This window comes from Filicampus tigris, chromosome 8, assembly GCF_054856515.1.
Source record: "Filicampus tigris isolate MCC_2025a chromosome 8, RoL_Ftig_1.0, whole genome shotgun sequence".
In the NCBI taxonomy this organism is placed as follows: domain Eukaryota; kingdom Metazoa; phylum Chordata; class Actinopteri; order Syngnathiformes; family Syngnathidae; genus Filicampus; species Filicampus tigris.
This window is the reverse complement of record NC_141224.1, coordinates 13,348,381-13,369,516: the sequence shown is the minus strand read 5'-3', so window position 1 is coordinate 13,369,516 and position 21,136 is coordinate 13,348,381. Positions and strand designations below refer to the sequence as shown.

Below are 21,136 nucleotides of genomic sequence, written 5' to 3'. Positions count from 1 at the left end.
GCTGGGCACTTGACCCTTTTTTGCCGGTCCGGCCGCGACCCTCCACCCTTGACCTGGGTACCCTTCCGGCCGCGACCCTCTGGCCATATTCATAAACATTGTCGGCTCCCGCTCCGTTCTGCCCCCTGACCCCCCCCAAAAAAAGCGTCCGTGATTGACGTCGCCGCGGGAGAGATGCTAACGGCAGAGGCTTTTTAAAGATCATTAGCTGGCTAATTTACAATTCGAACACGCTGTGGACACGCTTCAAATGTGCCAGTAGTACTTACCCAACTACGTGTGCTTACTTGCATTGCGAGCCCCGGGGTTGGATTTGTCGTATTGTATGTATAATTATTTGGGTCCAACAGACAGCCAGAAGTCGCAGTCAACAAGTTACTTATTTTCCCTCCTTCACACTTCCCGGCCTTTAAAAAATAAAAGCATACCAGCAAACCACTATACACAGCGGGTTTGCTACGGCGTATTTCTGGAAGTAGGGAAGACGAGACAGAAGAAGTGCATGAACTCCACCTTGATGTGCCGGCGTCATCCTTGAGTGCTGCGGGCAGCTTGACTATACTCGTGGACACAAGTTGTTTTGAAACAGTTACGTTCCAAGTCAGGGGGCGTCGCTTCAAAATGACAGCGACAACAATGGATATCGTGCCTGCTACAACCATAAAGGGACCGAGATGACTAGACGATGCATTTAATTTTATTGCTAAAACGATCTGGAAGGTGGCGGCTAAGGGGGAACGTGGGAGAGTAGCTTCTTTTTACTCATACGCCGCTGCCAAACTAGTTTGCTTTGCAGCAGCATCGAGCTGCGTGGTGCATCCTCTCCTCTGTGGGAAACTGTATGTCATCGCAACATGTGACATAATCGATCGATCAGAGCAGCAACAATTTCTGATGTGTGCGTGGCATGTGTTGCAGACCTGTCCCCAACAGCACAATTGCGTAGGCCATTCAAAGCGGTAGTTGTCGCTCTCGCCGTTGCGGGAGTAGAAATAAGCCTAAAAAGAAGTTTTTCACTGAGTCGACTGAGATGAAATCTGGCTGTCTCGCGAGCACGTCACACGCATGAGGGCCGATTAGTGGGCCGGACTAAAATCCACTTCAGGCCATGCTTAGTCCAGCCATTTTAAAAAATTTGTCAGCCCCCACCCCCTGCCCCAAAAATGGGCATCCGGCCGGGCCGGAGGATCCGACCAGTCCGGCCCAGGGATGGACTGCCCAGCTCTGCTAAATATGTAGTCATAAATAAAAACGATAACCGGTATGAATATTACAAACAATTATACCAATAATTCAAAACAGCTTCTGTACGCATTCTAAGATATAAATATTATCGGACTTGTGTATAGATATCATTACAAATTTCTTGCTATAATGCAAAATATGACATTACTTTTTAGACAATACAGTATTAAACAGAATTATACAATATAATGTACACACTTCCATGTTACATAGGCCTTTCTAAATGTCTATACTTTGTGAAGATGATGTCTTTATTTTTGTTTTTAAACCGTCTTATGTTTAGGCTTTGTTTTTTTTCCCCTGTCCATCCTGTTCTTCCTTTCTGATTTTTGTCAAACTTAGACCTTAAAAAATTTAGACCTTTGTTAAATGACTCAATAACGCTTTATAAATGCTGACTGCATCAACACTTAAACCGTGAATCAAATATTAACACATCAAGTGTGAAGAAGTGGGCGAGACTGTCTTTCATGGTTGATGGTTTGATTTGCTAGGTTTGGCCACTTGGTGGCGGCCGACTCCCACCTCTTTGGGCGAGGAAGAGTCTCGGGCTGGGAGGGAAAACTGGGCTTTGAGAAGGCAAAGCTCTCTCCTTCAACTGTTTACCCTGACGTCAGTTTGCACAAGTAGCAGTGGGCCGTCTCGCCGCGCGTTCTCCGAAACTGCGTGTCCGTGTCACTGTCAACCAGTGTGGGAATAGATGAGCTCCACTCTTCAAAACTTCCCCGGGTGCATGTCACGGGGCGACTTGAAAACGATCTATTTCACGCATTTAAAAGTGGACTAAAAAAACTGCTTGAAGATGAACACCTGCGCCTTTTTGTTGATTCTCACCGTCCAGATCTACGCCGATGGCATCGAGGGGCCGACAGGTAAGGCGTTCGTCCGTGTGTCCTCGATGTAGTTGTAAACTTTGTGCGTGGGGATGAAACTCCACTGAGGGAAAAAGAGAAGCGAGTTTGGCCAGCATGCCACCCAACACCAACTTTGTGCCCCAGTGCTCCACAGTGCTCGAGTGCCGTTTAATGCCTCTGCCTACGACTCATTGGAACAGTTAAAACTGTTACCGCTATAAACGCATCCATCTAAAAATCACTATCAACTTTCTAAAAGTAACAAATAACTTTTCGTCAAGATATTGAAGGTTTATGTTATATATGGCGAAGACTACCTGGCCGAAGCTCCCATTTCCCTAAACAACATTATTGTTTAGGGAGCATTATCGTCTGCGGTGTATCACCACTCGGCTTACAATGGGTTTCTTATTCGGTGGAAGAGAGATATAAAAGTTTAATTTCACCGTAGTCCGTATGGTCTGGTAAACAGTTATGATGCCCCGAGTGCCATTTAAAGACTAAAGACAGAAGTTATTGCTACTGTTGCTTTATTAGGTGCTGTCTCTCCCATTTATCATCATGGAAAATGTGTTTTCCCTTTAAAGTCTCGTATTCTGCTTTATAATACGATGTTTGGAGTTTAGAATCTAAACCAGGCAATTTGTGGAATATTACCCTGTGCGCTATTGTATCTGTAATATTTTCCTCAAAGGAAAAACACATTTGCAACATCATAAGGAAATCATTTATTGGATGGTTCTGGTTGAAGAATCCCATCTCATAGCATTTTTACAAGACTCTTTCTATCAAATCATGCACGAATGGTATGGATTAAACATCTAATTTCAAATGTATGTATTTTTTTGTAGAGTATGGTACGGACAACCATGCATCCATTCTGTCGCATGCACTCAATCCTGCTGTTGACACGCTGCAAACTACTGTACCATCTATGCTATGTTAGTATATATCTATTGAAGTTAAAGATAGTATTTAACTTCAGTGTTTACATATTTCACTGGTGGTCAGGTGTGGTTGGTGTTGTCCGTTAGTGATTGAGCTTAGGTTTCCCAAACTTAGGGACAGGGCCCAAATTGGGTCGCGCGTCTTTCTTTTTTTTTTATTGGGTCGCCAATTGTCTGAGGAAAATGCTGTAAGCTCGGGTCACCATATGTTGGTTTTCAAAAAGAGGACGTGTGTGTGTGTGTGTGGGGAGGACGGCATTGTTGTTCTTCAATATGCGTGCATGTGTGATGGTTGGGGGGGTGGCACGGTTTCTTGTTTTTGTTGGTTATATGATACTTAATTACATAATAAACGTGGAAAACTTTTTAATTGTTTCTGTTCAAATAATTGGGTCTCTGCAGTGTGTGTCCACCAATGAAGTGTGATATCAAAAAGCAAAACAAGTGTTTTGGGAACGATATTGTTAATCAGCCTGTGCCGGCTGTGCGCAAGCACCATTCATTTGCAGTTGTAATGCGGTATGTAGCAACTCTTGAGGAAGTCTTCGAGTCTCCAATAATACCACAAACAGTTGCCCGATGTGTCGGAAAAGTTTCCAAGTTGGCAACACTGACTAGCTGCTTACTTTGTTGCATAACAAGCTGTGCTCAGCATTTGCATTACGGAACCGACCTCCCAAAATGGAGTGATTTCAACCAGGGTGGATATTAAGTGTGTTGTATAGTGAAGAGCAAAAATATGCGAGTAATGCCCCTCCTAAAAAGAAAAGCCCTCCAATTGCCATAAAATGGTGGCAAAGCAGAGCTATGACTAAATGAAACAACTCCACTCAACTATATATTCTGCCTTGATACCATTATTACTTCTAGATCGGGCCTAAGCAACAACACTATTATTGCTTTGTCCTCAACACAGAACAGCGAGTAGGTGAGTTTTGCAACAAATAATGGAGGACAGGTTCAAAGTAAAAATCCGTTGAACTGCAAAACATCAAACTGCAAATAAACAGGAGTCTACTGTAATTCTTTATTTTTTGTGTGTTATGATTGCCGAAAGCCAGATACCTTTTATTAAGACATTTCAGAACTGTTTTAAATTGTGGAACCTTTCATTACCTTGTCAAAAAGGAGAACTAACCCTTAATTAAAATAACACTGAAAAAAATACACCTGTAGTGAGAGCACCAGAGTAACACCACAATAATTGACATGTGAGATTGTCTCATGATGGCACGAGCACCATTTTGGCAAGGTGAGACTGGGGAAGTAATCCCTGGCGCGTATGTTTGCTATTTATCTTCATATGTTTGCTGTTTTAAATTCGCACCCTCTGTGTTCTTCACCATTAGTTCATACATAGTGCATGTCCATCCATCTATCCATGCTGATATATGACGATAAGGAATGGGCTCGCTCAGTTCTATGAAGGAATGAAATCATAGATGAGAACAGACAAGCTTTACCAAACTGTTTGTGACATAATTGTTGCTGTTTTGTTTGTTAACTGGTGTGTTTTGCAATCTTGCCGTGTGCACTTTTACCACCCCATTAGCTGCTCTCTGATCTCAGCCACCTCACTTAGCCCGCTCCCTGATTCCCCTCATGCTTCTCCTATTCGCTTCCATATCCTACATGGGGCGAAATCAAGGAGTGTGAATGCAACCTTGACTCGCACACTCCACTGGGCGTCTCATTTGATTAACACTGTGTTGCATGAAGACCACACCTTCACCTTGGATACTGACTAACAGTTGAGCCACGGCACTCCGTTGGGGATTGTTTGCCTTTTTTTCCACTCGATCAAATCCATGTTTTCCATAACTCCTGCTTGCTGCACTCGGTCGCACCTGTCAGGGCGGTGGAAGATAAATTATCAGTAGCCTTTGAAAGATTAAGCCTCTCTGCTGTGCCTCAATGATTATAGTCACATTGATAAGAGGAAAAACATCTTAATAAAAAAAAACCTCAAAGGAATTTTGGTGGGGTTTTTTTGTCATGATTTTTTTAAATCCCATCTCAGTTTTGTTCCTCCATTTTCTCTAATTGGAATACAATACATGTTCAAATACCACCTGTCCAATACTGTCAATAAGTGTGAAAATGATCTCAAGTCTCACTCCACATTTTAATCAAATCCTCGGAAGTCGACGCCAATCTGTTCCTGGATGCTAGTTGACTACGGATTTTTTCATATTTCAAATCAAATGATTCTCTTTATGAAGGTGTCAAAATAAGACGGTTAACCAGTGCATATTGCAATATGCAAAAATTAGATAAAACAAAATTACCCTTTGATGGTGCCAGATGGACAGGACACAGCATACAGCAAAGACAGGAGGGAACATTGTAATTCATGGATTGCACTTTTCTAATCTAAAAGTCTTTGACGAGTATGCTTAAATGCGTCTAAAATCAATCTTAATATTTTATGGATTAAATAATGGGCCATTTTTCCCGTGAGCATTTTTGATCATTTTCATGCTTGTCATTAGCCATAAAGCTTCTTCCCAAATAGTATCCTTAGCATCTGCTTAGTAAATAAATTTCTGTATGGAACTGATTTAATTGCTCATATTGTATTGAGTATCCAGGCCCTTTCCTATTCTGTAATATATTCTGTTTCCGGTTCTCTGGCGATCATCGCTCTTAGATGTCTCACGATTCAACCTCTTAGGTTTTTCTGCAACTTTTGCGGCATTTGTTTCCAGTCAGTTTCCTCAACTGTGGTTGGACCATAAGGTACAGCTGTATGTTTGTACTGTATTTATTTTTTCTTCTTTCAGAAAATAAGAGAAAGGTGAAAAGCGCTGCCTGGTTTATCCCATTAAATCATGATGCGCAATACTTAACTTTACATAATAAAAGCAGCGGCAGTGGGGGTCAATGCAGAATCCCCTGCATGAAGGGATCATTAGTGTATGGGTATTAAACAGGTGATCCTTGATGCAAGCAGACAGACACAAGACAGTAAAGAGATTAATGAGGATATACTGTAGTGGAGCCTCTACTCTTAAGCACCAACACACAGTAGCTAAAAATATATATTTTTTCATGAAGGGAAAACTCATTGGAAATGGGCTTTTTTTTTTTTTTTTTTTTTTTTATCGCCACAGGGATAATTGTTGCATTCTTCATCGCAGCATGTAAGCCATTTTTACCTGTTACACTCAGGTTCTCAAGAGTCCATTATGTTTCCGTTATAATTGGCATCTAATTGTCAGAGAGTGGGTGGATTTATTAGCATTCTAGTGTGAAAAAATGTCCCTAATTTGTAAAAAAAAGAAAAATGGCCACAAATGGCAGTGAATCCGCAAAGTGGAAGTTTTCCCTGCAGGAACCAGGCCACCATCTGTGGATAGGAGGGTGAGGGGTGGTGGGGCCTGGGCCGGTCAGACCGTCTCCTCCTAAAAAAAAAAGGTTGGTTGTGTTCCATCTTTGTGGGCAGTAATTCAAAGAGCAGATGGAAAACTTTGCAACAAGGAGGGTGGGATGCTAAAGTGGGAACGGTGTGTGTGAGAGAGAGAGAGAGCAGTGGGCTGGGACTTACACGGAAAGATTGTTTTGTTTTCAAGCGAGGCCACTGACAGACTTGTGGTGGCGTGTGCGCCCTCAGCATTAATGTGTGTGAAGCAGACCACTGATGAGAGGTCTCATTTGTCTCGGCAGCCTGTCTCTCTAGCTTCCATGCCGGATCTATTGTCTGTGGACAAGAGCCTGCCTATGACTTTAAGAAATTTTGGATGCCAAATTCCATGAGATGCGCACTTCATCACTGCGGGCGTCCTGAAATCTTCAGTTTTCCTTGACACTCATTTGCCCCTCACACAGCTAGGAATTAGAATTAAGATGTTAACAGTTTTAACTTTGATTGGAGGACGTTGCATGTTGGGGACGGTGAGGCAAATGTTGTCAAGAACACAGTGCATTTCTAAAGATGTGCCTTTTTTGTTCATATTTGCTCATAAGAGTATTTTTTGGCCTGCCTCCTTTAGGAATGGGAATCACAGAGAACTTGCAGTACAGTACATATTGTCCATGTGCTTTTGCTGAAAATAATTATAGCCGTATAATACAGTGATTGTGTGGTTATTGATGCAGTATATGAGAATGCCAACTGCTTTCATGTGACATTACTAAAGAGTGATACAAAAAGATAGTCATTGTTCAAAATTTAAACATACACGTGGTGTTGTGTTTTCATATGATTTTAAGGAGCAAAATCCACCCGATTTTATCCATCCCAGGGGCGGCCATATTGCCACTTGCTGTTGACTGAAAATGATATCACAGTTGCTCAGGTAATGACCAATAGATAAAAGGGGTGTATTTTGCTGCTAATTCACATCCTGCTAACACAATATTAATCAGAATGCTGTGTTTAGACTAGTGGAACCACATAGAACATATTATTGTTAAAGAACATTTTTGAGTTGACCTCATCTTTACGAAATTGAAAAAATGAGTCAATGTTGCATTTGAAATGAAATGGAAGTCAACCCCAACATTTTCTTTTCAATAGTATGTTCTATGTGCCTCCAATATTCTAAACACGGCATTCTGATGAATATTGCATTTGTGGAATATGGCCGCAAATTGGCCGCCCCCGAGATGGACAAAAACGGGTAGATTTTGCTGCTTAACTTATATTCCACAAACGCAATATTAATCAGAATGTGAAAGTGGGGCTGCATACAACATATTATTGTAAAGAACATTTTTGGGTTTAATTCAATTTAACTAAAAACATCCACATTTGACACTGGGTTATGAACATTATACAATAATCTTTTGTATGTTTTGTTTATTATTTTGTTAACTCCGCCGTTCTTGTTGTGCTTCGCTGAGAAATATTTTCTTCAGGTGTTTCAGCACCTGTTTTCGAATGTGCTTTTACAGTCAGAGAATATGTCGTCATGTTGACACTTGGTGTGGATGCTGAATGTATTTAAACATCTAAAAATATACTGTCCATGTGTGGACAGTGCACGAAAGAAAGAGTTGGAGGGAAATAGCAGTTGTTGCCTTTGAGGCCAGATCACTTTGACCATATATGTTCGTTCCCGTTCTACCCAGGCCGCCGCTCGTGTCCCGATATTTAATGACCTGTGCTGCAGGTCCACCAGGAGCTCTCCAAAGAACTACTCAGAGGTGAAAGCGCGTTGACAGGAGATGATTATATACCGTCGACATCTCTTTTAGGCATTGATTAAATGCTGGGAGAAGTCTGCGGGAATGGCAGTTCTGAAACAAAAAGCCCAATATTTTTCCTTACTCAAACGTTAAATCACTATGAAAGTGGTGCAAATGAGGAAATTATCAAGGCAGTAGCTCTCTGAAGCACCACAGATGATTCTATTCATTGCCTTACATACTTAGAGGAGGTGATTAAACTTCTATTCTTCCATGTTCCATTTTCCACTTCTTTTGGTCTTTTGTCTAAATTCTTATGATATGTTTTGCTTAATACAGTACTACATACTGTGCTATTTTAATTTGAAGCATGCTCTTGGAACTATATGCAAGGAATGATTGGATATATTGTTTAACATACTGTATTCAAATGTGCCGATGGTGCTTTTGTGTGTTGATCAATGCCCCCATAAATTAAACATCTTTGCCTGTGAGTCGAAGCATCCGAGCTATAAAGTCTGAAGTCTCCGGGTTACTGAGCTCCGACACCGACGTGGCCGCCACTATGCACTCCTGAGGGTGACACCTTCGAACACTTTGGAAGAGATGCCAACACTGACAGATTGACAGTTGTTGGGCTTGCTTGGCTAGCCTCCTCCTTTCTCCAGGAGAAGAATCAGCAGCTCTTCAGCTTCCTTGGTCAAGCTTATAAATGTGATATTGATCTTTTGGCAAGTTCATTTTACTTGCATTTGATCAAAGTGCCGTTCTGTCTTTGTAGTTGGGTTTGACATACGAGGTGAATTAGGCACTCATCCGGCACTTGAATGGTATACATGTATATGTAGCAACCATGAATACAGTAGACCCCTGCTATTCGCGGGGGATAGTGACTGCACCTGACCGCGACTAACCAATCCCTGCAAATAATTAATGCGTGCCCTAATAGTGATTGTAATTGCATATATGATTTAGTTTTAACCATAAATGTTTCATAAGCTATGCCCAAAACACTTGCGCATAATTTTCAAGCCATCAACTGTTAAAGAATAATTTGAATGTTTTCAAACAAACCTCCCAATGACAACTGTATTTATCTCCTCCCCAAAATAAAGACAGTTTTTGGTTAAAATGCACTGTTCCAGATTATTTCTTATGCACAGCAGTGTTTCATGATGTTTTATAGGTTACAATGAAATGAAAATAGTCATTTGTTGAATTTGCAGTATTAGGAGGTTGTATTTGCTGAGATCAAAAACTATTTCAATCCAAAACATCTCAACAGGTCAAGTAACATTTTAACATAGCATCTCTTCCTTGATAGCAGCTTTGCAATTCTTGACTTTTTGGATAGCTTCTGCTTGAATTTCTTTCCAGGATGTCAGAATAGTTTCCCAGAGCTAATGTTAACAACATTATTCTCTAACATATGATGACTTGAAAATGATGATGATTTCTATTTGATTTGCGTAGACCATTTATGAAAATCGGAGAAAAACATCATTTGCATAATAATTTGGAACGTGGTGTAGTGTAAAGCAACCGCTGGCTCTGCTACGATAGTCTGTGCTTCGATTCATGGTTTAACCACAGGATCCATGCAGTAACAACAAAACAGGCGCATGTAGGTAGGTTTAGCGATGTTCTGCTCAGATGTTGTAAAGAATTCCTCTGGTTTAATCTTGTTTAGTCCTAGTTTGGCAAACCCATCGCAAGGCTAGCCAAGCAGCAACAGCAAACAATCCTCTTCAGATGACTGTCGCTCCCAAATATAACATGGCTGCTCTTGGATGAAGAAGTGTGTTAAGGCGGAACTTCCACCTACACACACAACAGCCTTGCCTTCCTCCGTGAAGTATTATCAAGCAGACAACATTTTTTTTTTAACCTTTCTAGCCGACAATAACATTGGTTGTCTCAATTAGAGATGGACAATTTTTGTGCCCGTCAATGAAAAACATTATACTGCTGCAGCGAGTTTGTGTGTCGGCACAAGTTCCCTCATACAACAGGCTTCTGGCTTCTGTCGTAGACTTTTATTGAGCGGACAACTAGTTTGGTGTTGATTTGGCGCGTTTACAGCGGACAGTAATGTTCGTTGAATAAAATATGTCAGGCTTTTTTTTCTCATATTACAATCAGTGAACAGGTACATTTGTGAATGCTGAAGCACAAATATTTTTGCGTCAATTGTTAATGCTTTTACAGCACTGGGATGTGGAAAGATAGGAAAACGAGTATATAAAAGACAAAAATAAATCAATAAAAATGTTTTTGGGCTTCTTGTTTACACAGCAAAGTGTCTCTAAGTGGGAAATTGTGAGAACGACTTTGTTTGTTCAAGCTGAACTCGTTCACTGTTAGCCCAGGTAGAATAACGGACCTTTGACTTCTCTAGCTGCCAGTGGCAGTAAATAAGAAATACACTGCAAAACGCATCTTTGCCCAAACAGAGGATATGCCAATGTAAACACGAACACAAGGCTGTTTGTGCTGCTCAAGATAATGAGCTTGATAATGCTCAAAATAGAAAGTGACCAATGAGAGCATACAGTATTACTCCCATTGGATAGCAGTAGCTCATCTGGAACGACTTGGGCTTTTTAACCAGAGGGTCACACTGCGAACAAAATGTAAACATGGCAACTACTGTAGTTGTTGAACAGATGCTAGCCTGCTTCCGACCCCGCTCCTCCACCATTCGTTATGACGTACATGTTTGCATCTGTTTGATTTGGTTCCACAGTCATGAGGACTGTGTTCAAAACAAAATATTTTGTAGATTGTAGATTGCATTTCCCCTTGAAGGATCATATTCAGAATTATAAATACTGTGAAAACTTAATTCTCAACGCAAATAAACACTGAATAGAATATTAAAAATACGCTTTTGGTCAAGCCTTTGGTATCTGTGCACGTAGTACGGGGACTCTACTTATATGAAATATTTGTTTCACCCTACACTCTTAATTGGCATTGTTTTAAAAAACTCTTGTCAGTTTTTTTACACAGAGCAAAACTGTGACGAAACAACCACCCCCAAATTATCGTTCTTGCGTTAATGTGTTCTGAGTGTCTCATTGCCTAAAGAGGCTGTCTACATTACACAACATCGGCTACAAAAATATCAAACTGTGCGGTTTAAAATGACAGCGCTATTATACTCATTAGCACTTAAAAGCCCATGCTTTAATTGAGTGATGGTCTTGGAAATCTATCACTGTACACAGATGGTTCAGTGTTTACAGAAGAGTGAGCGAATGACACACACTCTTGCTCACAGATGTGTAATTATCCAACAAAGAAATAAGCCCGGCTGTTTCCCGTTTCACCTCCCTCAGGTGGCGAGTTCCAGACTGCCAAAAGTGGGTCTTGTGAGACCGATGCTTCAAGCGCTATTCCTTATCCGAACCCCAAGGAGAGAAGGCAGTTTATATTTAGCCACCGTGTTCACTGTGCGGTTCTTTACCTTTCCCTGGAGTCAATACATTTACAAGCACATTCCTCAGGCTGTCTGCCTGTAGTGACACGGGTAACGAATGTCCAGGTCAAAAGAGTCAGAGTTGAGGATGAGGGGCCTGATTGGAGTGGTAGGAACACAGCAGTTGTTGGGCTATTCCCTGCATGTGATAGCCTCAGTGAAATCTGAACTGCTGACACGCCTGCTTAAGTCAAAACACCCTCTTCAGGATATGCTTTTCCATGGTGGCTTGATGGATATAGCTTTTTTCCTTTTTGTCTTGGTGTCACAAAGCTCTCTAGGGGAAGTGGTATTTCTGGTATGACGACTCCCTTTGGGGAAATACATTTTTTCAGAGGGACCCATCCATGAACCCAAACACTTATCACTCTGATGTATCTCAGGCTCATTAGACGGACACTTTCCCATAAACTTTATTACGACAGTGGAAATTGAAACGCATTAAAGTATAACAGAGCATGGCTAATGTCTAGTTTGGTGATTTAAAACAGCGCCGCGTTTGAAGGCTTCACAGCATGAAATCGTACTGACTTTTTATAAAATGCCCTCTGTACCTTGCATTAATCATCCCAGTTCGCCGTTGACTCGTCTGTATTTTGCGCGTCCTGCGTAAAAAGCAGTGCAGCGCGCGGGTGACAGCCGCCGCGGCTTCTGCCGGGTTACGGCTAGGTCACTGCAGCTGTAGAAGCAAGCACAGGTGCCAGAATCACACTGTGCGGTGATTTTCAAAGCTGTAGAGCACGATTTTGATTTACAGTCAATGTCATTAACAACACATTGTTTACAGACTTTTTTTTACGGGGAGGGAAGCATTAACGAGACAGCCAGTGAGTTCATCGTGAGTCCATGAAAGTTTTATTTTCACATACGCGATGTGAATGTTGCTTGCAGTTTCATCAGTTCGTCTTGGAAATTCACAATGTAGTCTGTTCGATTTTTGTCATCCAGATTCTGTGGCGGAATTATATCGGATCCTCATTTGAATGCAAATAGAGCTTTAGAAATATATAGAGATTATTTTCCTGCAAGCTCGTTTCTAAATCCAAATTGGGTTGGAATCAATAGATAGTGGGGAAAAAAAATGTTCAGGAACTCGTTGGGTCTTTGCTTTGTTCTGACTCAGGTGTTAAAGTGAGACAGAAGAAAAGCACCACCTATTGATTTCTCAAACACAGCCTGTCACCGCACTGCTATTGTCTTCCTCCTCTTGAAGCTCCCCTTTCGATCCGACGTGACCACCTATCACAAACATACTCACTTTGACACGCTTTACTCAGAGGAACTCTGGAGTTTCTTTTTCACAACACCCTCATATACTGTACGTTACCCTTTAAAAACATTCCAAAAAATCCCCGACTCACTCCTCTTTTACTGTGTCTGTGTTTGCCATCCAAGCCACTCATTAAGAGTAGATTCACCAACATGATTCTGCATTGTTCATTATTTTTGACAAAGTATAATTGCATAACGGTCAAACTGTGACTAGCACTGCTTTGTCGTACGCCGTCAACGCTCAGCTCTCAATTCTACAGGGATGCTAGTGATGAGAGAGAGATCTTGAACACAAAAATATGTTCCCTTTTTGCTCACTTCACTGTGCCATTATTGTGTCGGGTACAATACAATTCCACATAATGTGGCTTCATGGCACTGATGTTAAGTACGGTCTGAGATCAAGAGAGGCGAACTGCTTTGTCTTACTGACACCAAGTAGCGTTTCTCGCCAGGGCCTCTGACCTAAAGCCTTTCCGCTCCCTGTGCGCGGGAGATTGCTCAGTTATTTGACAAAAAGCTTTTCAGACCTTTGTTTTCCCATGTCCTGCCAACGTGACCCAGGCTGCCAACCGAAGCGAAGATACTGAAGACAGAGGATTTTACAGGTGCATTCAGGTGGCGCGACGGGAAGCCTGAAATGGATGCAACAATCTTAAAAAAAAAACAAAAAAGCTTTCTTTCTGGTGATTCTGAATATTCTCATGTTTCACGTTGGCTGAGAAAAAGAAATGTTTCAGAAGTGCTGACGCCATGACTGTAATGTGAGCCTCAGGCTGCCAAGATCTTCCTGAGGGTAGATTCTTGAGAGTCTGTACTGTTTTGGTAATTTCACACTAATGGAAAACTTTAAGAGAATGGGCCGGAAAGGCTAATGTGAATGGGAAAACCTTTCCTTCTCTCTGCTCTCTGTAACCAAAGGCTGTGAGCTTGGCCAAATGTGTTACAGTAGCACAAAGCCAGAAATATGCAAGAATGTTCCAGGGGGCCCGTGGGTTTGTTGTTAGTTAAAAAAACTCAATACCAGATCATTATTGCTTGGACAAGGGTGCATGTGTGCACTCCCATTTCTACTTGGATGTGTATTTTCTCTACTTGAAGAGACATACTGGTCATTGTTACAACCTCATTATACATAGTGTAAACATTGGTTGAACCCTTTTGGCCATTTTGAACTTTCATAAATGACAGTCAGGGGGATTAAAACCTTCTGTTTGCTAAGTGCATATACATTGTGTGAAAATGCAAATGAGCGCTTTTTCCTGGCGTGAAATACATTGCACCTCCAAGCACCTGGCTGTACACCGCGTGAGACCTCTGAGCAGGTCGACCCGGCTTGCCCTTACACTTTGTCTATTCGGACAGACGGCGCAATTAGGAAGCGGCTTAGTTTGGGATTAAGGTTGGAAGTTGTCTGATCACAAGGGACAGCAGAAAAGGCATTAGGAGCATGGTGGTTAAGATGGATATTACTCTGCTTATCTGAGGTATCATGTGACAATATAAGGAACCGACAATAGGGCATTGTAGAGGCAGAGATCCCTCACCCGACATTAATAGGCTTTACTGCAGATAGCTTTGTTTACACTCCACCTTTCTGCTTTTAACCCCTCTCACACACACACACACGCACACACAATTTGAGTTTGTAGCATCTTTACAAAAGTCATGTTTTGCTCTACGCCCTGGAGTATTTTAGCGGCGTTCAGACGACTTTGCCTTACTGCAGCACCTTTGAAACAAAAGAGGAATGAAGGTTCCTCGCTCTCATGAGTGCGCATTTGCTGTTTTCAAAATGTTTCTGTAGAATGTAATTAATGTCCTCATTAACTGAGTGAACGAGCTGTGTATGGCAGAACTAAAAGCCTAAATCCCCCTTGGGTCCTTAGCTTTCTCTACTTTAGGAAAAGGGGTTGCTGAAATAGCCTGTGGTTGGTTGAAATTAAGCCTGGTTCAGTTAATTTCTTTTGTTATAATTTATGTACTTATAAGCGACACGACATCACGCAATCAGATGATTACATGCGTGAATATGACACGATGTGGTGTGTTGTACAATACTTGGTGAAGCTTCCTTTCAACACAGCAGGGTAGAAGTAGTCAGTGTAATGTCACGCTCGTGTGCCAGCATTGTGGCATTCCCTTTTGCGCAGGAGAACTCCATACCCATAATGTGTCAGTGTGCTGTTTATACAAAAGAAAGACCCAGAAAAAAGGCTGAAAATTCCATCCATAGCAGGCAGTGTAAAAGGGTCTTTTATTTTGACCATATTGAGAATGAGAGAAAGGAACGGTTTTCCCCAGTTTTAAGTGCTAATCCCTTACAAAAGACCAGCCGACTCTGGCACGTCTGAGGTAACGAGGCCAGAACAAACAGTAGACAGGAATGCATTTGTCTGAGTATCCTGTCGTTATTCATTTCTATCTCCAAAAGCAAGAAGAGGGGACCCTCCTTCCAGACCTCTTAATTCCTCTCTCAGGGTCAGGTGTAGAAGCCGGTGTTGAATTCTGCCTATCCGGTGGAGGAGTCAGTGCTTTTTTTGGACAGATGCTATGGCAGGCCAGACCGCCATTATGGCAAATGAATTAACTAGGTTTTATCTCTCAGAGTGATGGTTTCTTGCTTCAGTGGTTATCTGTTGGGTTGGTCAGGCACATCGTCTCTCATTGAATGCTGAGGTCAAGGAAGTGAGGATTTTCTCCCAGTGCAGTGAATCCCTGTGGCGCCACAAGTTTCTGCTGAAGCATTTAAATTTGGTCTGTCTTTCTCCTCAGAGATTTGGAAGAAAGATATTTCTTTATTTGCAATAAATGTCTGCCCATGCACCAGCGGTTGATATGTGCTGCTAAGAATTAATAGTGGCAGCAGAGTACCGGTAGGTGAAAGGTGGTGCTGATAGGAGAAGTAAATGTCAGTTTTATTTTCTCATTCTCATGTGTGACCTTATTACCTCAAAAATCAACATTTGCAATGGCTTAAATACACTGTAAGTTATTGTCTGATGATTTGTGATGTATTGGTTTTTTTTTGTGTGCCTATTTTCATTGTTGCAGGAGTTATGCATGCAGAATGTTTGTATAGTTATTGTTTTCAAGTTTTACACTGTATCTTTCAGCCCACAGCAGATTTATGATCAACTGGATTCTAACTTTTTGAGCAGGACAGTCTGATTATAAAGCATTATTATCAACAGTGTGCAGAGCTTTGATGATCAGACTGCCGAAAACAGCTGGAGGTCGGAATAAGGAAAAGAAACTGTTTTTGTAGCAACAAATAAAACATGGCAAAGGCTGGGCCCTATTTGGAGTTTGGCATGGCTTAAATTAATTTGCACGCCGGAAAAACATGTCTGTTTCTCTTTCCAAACAATTAGTAACACATTCAACTTTGAATCGCATAGCACTTGAGCAGTTTGTCATTTACAGGCAATTAAGACTAGACTAGCAGTTGATTCTCTATGAGCAGACAGCATGGAATAAACAATTCTTTGTTTAAAAAAAATGTGTTTAAACCACCATCTGTTTGAAGGAAATGTTTTTTTTATTCCGGCGCAGCTGGATGGAGCTGAATCACAGACACTGACATCTGTTGTCTTTGCTTTCTTGAGCAGTACTGACGCTCATGCATGTGTGGATTGTATAATGATATCGGTCAACCTAGTCCTAGAATATCATAACTGTATACTGTCCAACATTTGACCAGACCTAACTATATGTCCATTTTTGTTTTTAAGCCCGTTTTTAGCCATCTCTGGGGGCGGCCATTTTGTCACTTCTGTCGAGTGAAAATGACATCACAACTGCTCAGGGCTCAGGTAACGACCAATCATGGCTGACCTGTTTTCTGAAGCTGAGCCGAACGTTTTGTTTACGTTGTTATAATCCGCTCCCGGCCGACAGCTTTCCGGTCGGATTTTCCTAACAATGAGAAATAGTGACTACCGCCGCCGATGGTATGGAAGGGTATTACATCTTATGCATGCGCAGAAGGTACTTTAATGGTCAGCGTCGCTGTCTGTTGTTGCGGTGTGTTTTGCCAGCGTGACGTGCCGACAGCCGGCCGGACGCCACAGGGGGTAAGCGTCTGTCACTGTTGGTGAACGTCGTTTTGGTGTATCAGGGCCTTTAGGCTATGTAATGTTAAACCTTTGTATACTAAAAAGTCCAAATGATCAAAGTGGACTTACCTTTAATGCTGTGCCCGACATACTGTAAACAGAAACTAACAAAAGATGTGCAGAAAAAGCCTCTTTGTATTGTAATTCCTCCCTGTTTCTACTGGTTTGAATTTCTTCTCATTGCTACGTTGCTCCCTTTCTGTTTTGACTCTGCGTTCGCTCATCCTCTCAGCCTCAGGGCGTCTCTACGATCTAGAGTATCGTCTGTGTTTTTTGGGAAGATTTCTGTCTTGGAAGACATGCAGCAGAAGCACCGGCTCAGAGCGGACCTGTCTCTGAGTACGCGTGTATCGCTGTCTCCCCAGGCACTCATTAAGCTGGTGTGTAGAGGTGTGTATTTCAGCTGTGTGTGGGGAGAATGGGTGGCTGGGGGTGGGCTTGCGGTTCAAACTTGCATGTAGGAGGTTAAAAGGCCCCCTGACGGAGTCATAATTTCCCTGCCAAGGGCGACCTGAGAAGGTAACTTCATTAGCCTGGTCCCACTGTAGAGATTAACTTGATTATCATAACCTAGTCTTGATGGCGACAGTTGGTGCAAATGTAACACCTGGAACTATGTTTCTGTTTTAGATGCTGCGATATCATGTCATGATTATAGTTTATATCAGATTATAGTGTGCGCGTGTGTTTTTGCGTGTGTCGAAGATAGCGAAGGAGGGCCTCTTGGTACACCTGGAATGCTTGGCTGCACTGTAATTTGCAAAGTGGCTCCTCTCCTGGTAATGAGCTGGGGCTGCTCTTGAAACCCCTTTGTGTAATTTGCTTGATGAAAGTCACACACTTCCTTTGTTTAGCGCATGCCCACACACGTGCGTCCCGTCACTCAGCTCACTCAGTCGTCCTTTTTAACATTCATACCACAGTATGGAAGTTTCTCCGCTAATATCCGTCAGCCTATTACACATTACCGACCTACACAGACTTGCATTGCCACATGGTTGCCCTTTAATTACAAAGAAGGGCAAACAACCTTCGGCTCACACGAATTGATATACTGCACCTCTTGACTTACTCTTTTATTAGGTGACATGTGAGTGACCTGTCCTACTCTTCGGCCAGTAGCAAGCTGCAGTCAAGGATTGTATCAGTCATTGGAACAGTCATGTGTTAACACATCTTGATGGCTGTTTCTGCAGCCCCATCTACTTCGGACCTCTGGCTTGTTATTTGCAGCAATAGTTGGAATAAAAATACAATTTGAAACTGTATTTCAGTGGATTGCATGTTTTCTCTGTGCTTGCATGTTTTTTTTTTTTGCGGCTAAAAATGTGTTCTAATTGATTGACATGCCACGCGGCAGTCACAGTACGAATGTGTAGCCTATTCGGCCGTAGTAGAACAGGGTGCAGGCAACTAAATACTCAACGGCGTTTAATAGGGCGTACCATTTTGAGGCGGTTATAATTTGGCGGGAAATATTGTATTCCCCGGCATGTCACACTCGCCGGCGCCAACTATTTTAAAGCTAATCAATATGTTGAATTTACCTGCAATACCTTAATGCTTAATTTGGAACTTGTTAGAAAGTGAGAATGAGAGAGTTCTCACACACTGTGCAGTGTTTATGGGAAAAATGGGCTCTTTAGTATGTTTTGGCACAAGCGATAGATTAGTGAATCATTTGTTGATGATGTTGGTAAAACTAATATGATCAGTCATTCATTGAGCGGGAGTGATCCAAAGCTGCTCTGAGTCCCCATCAGAACGTGATGAAAGGCTTTGGCCGTAACATGACTAAACAGCCCCGCCCCACGTGGCCTGTCACAGTTACCATGATAGAGCTTGAGAAAACAAGCAAGATATGAATACGGGGACAAAAATGGCCAAAATCCCACTGCGCATTTTGGTTCAGACAAACGGCGCTGCTGTGGCTGCTGGGAATGCAGCGTAAATGTGCAGTAGCCTTACATAGAATATTCATGTGCTTTACCTTCCATGCTCAGAGCTTCTTTTCACCTTCAGCAGACTTTAAGACTAATTGATTGAGAAAAAAAAACCTAATAAACCATAGACTGTTCTTTGTGCGATTACAACCTTGCCCTTAGAGAAACAAGCACACAAGAAATACATTACAGATAATAATGTAGCTTTTACTGGTATATACTGTTCACCATTGACACAGATTGGTCTTAAAAAAACAAATCAAAACACCCTTATATCTGTAAAGATGAAATGATTTATTCTTCTCACGATGTCTGAAAAAAAAAGCAACTTTACTGGCAGTCCAGACCAAAACACATTTTTAAACCTTTCCTCAGACTCCCACTGAGGCTATTTTTTCCTGACCCACAAATGCTTTTGAAAACACACACAAGCTTCAGCTTGTCTGCTCCCCAGTGGTGCATAGCCTACTGGTCAAGGTGAAGATGATGCAGACACATGGAGATGAGGGTTACAAAGCACCATCTCCCATGACCTCCTGACAGTTGCCCTGTTATTCCCAGACTTGAACCGACAGGCCGGATTTGCTGGGTTTATAACAATCTGTCACTTTGATCATGTATTTTTTCAGAATTCAGGAAACGCACGCTGACTGCAACCTCCTGCTTTATAGAGACCAAACACAATTATCAGAAAAAAATCAAATTTGGCTCGTCAACGATTGGCCAAAGATGCTTTGAAGTATTACTTTCATCTGTCAAATAAGATGGCAATAACATGTTTATTACTAATGCTGTGTGGTGAGTCAGCAATTACATATTCATGAAAGCAGAAATTCGGAGCTTTAAAGTCACACTAGTCACCTGCATTATCGTGACTCTGTCTACTGGGACCTATGTAAATGCCTTCAGACAACAGTGAACCCAGGCAAAATACACATTCAGGGAGTTTATCACTAGTTACATCTGGATGAAATGCATCATTCTATGTTATTACTGCCACAGCCTTGGTTGGTACTCACAATGTTTTGATGTGTGGATAAACACAGGGTAGACAGCTTCCTGTCACAGGTCTTGTTTTCCGTTACACCTTTTTCCGGAAGGCAGAGAAATGCTGCCCTCTTTCCAGTTCCTCTAACATTGGCCAATAATCGGAGATACCTTTCTAGATAATTTTTCAGATTCCGAATCTGCCCTCATTTTTTTCTGTAGCACATCAGATTTGAATAATAATAATATAGTAGTATATTTAGGGTTAGGTTCAGCAACAGGTGTTTTTTTTTTCTGAAATCTCATAGCTATGAATTACAGCACATGATAAAATCAGTATTGCGCAAGCTTTTATAAGTCGAACTTAAAAACAACAAATGAAAATATTTGAAAAACCTGATGTGCTGGAAAAAAAATAAAGACATTTTTTAAATCAGCTTCGAAAATACGCTTAGGGTCACATAGAGCCAACTCTGATTAAAATTTGCAACGGCTAGCTCGCTTGAAGCATGAAAGACTAGCAATTTCACTGGACATTCCTGTTCAGACACATGAGATATTATGGTAATGTAATATGGCTGTGCTGATGGTGAGATTTGTTTGTCTAAAGCCTGTCAGTTTTATTTTCATTTTAAGTGACTTTTTCTTATCATTTACCTCTTCGTGGTTCAATATTCTCAAATTCACCTTTTGTGAGTTTTTTTCCCTGTGAAACTCTTTGCATTTTTTGTGCTATTTCTATAATGCTCTAAAGTGCGACAAAATGGGTCCAAAGCCCTTGATAATAGGGAAAATAGTAATTGGTGTCAAGTAAGTATGTTGGAAGGATCCTTCTGGACTGAGGTACTAACATCTTGTTATGTTGAGCAGGAGAGCTACAATAAGCCTAGCCTATGGGTAGGTTCAGGTACTATATATCTTTTGTGTGACCAATTTCGTCCTTCAGTCTTTAACACACAATTTAAAAAATGTATGTGGCAATATGGTCATGTGCTCTTCTCACGTTAACCACAGGTTTTTTAGCTGTTTCCTGCATTCTTCCACTTGGTTCCACAGCTAATTTGATCTCCTATATAGCGTTCTCAGCTGAAGTAATTCCTTCCATCAGAAAGAATGTCAATTTTGTGGGGGATTCATCAATGCTTGCTTGATTTGTGTC

At 41.6% G+C, this 21,136-nt stretch overlaps 1 protein-coding gene across 5 annotated transcripts in view; it reads left to right on the top strand.

The window, feature by feature from the left end:
- Positions 1–1,795: 1,795 nt before the first annotated feature.
- Positions 1,796–21,136, top strand: part of ptprub (protein tyrosine phosphatase receptor type Ub) — a 177,018-nt gene continuing 157,677 nt past the window's right edge. For 2 of the 5 annotated variants that reach the window (XM_086037770.1, XM_086037767.1), the window contains exon 1: positions 1,796–2,117. In XM_086037770.1, coding sequence (XP_085893896.1) covers positions 2,048–2,117 — 70 coding nt within the window. In that variant the 5' untranslated portion in view covers positions 1,796–2,047. Of the gene's footprint in view, positions 2,118–16,913; positions 17,006–21,136 lie in introns of those variants that run through there. The other 3 variants (XM_086037771.1, XM_086037769.1, XM_086037772.1) reach the window with 2 other exon arrangements.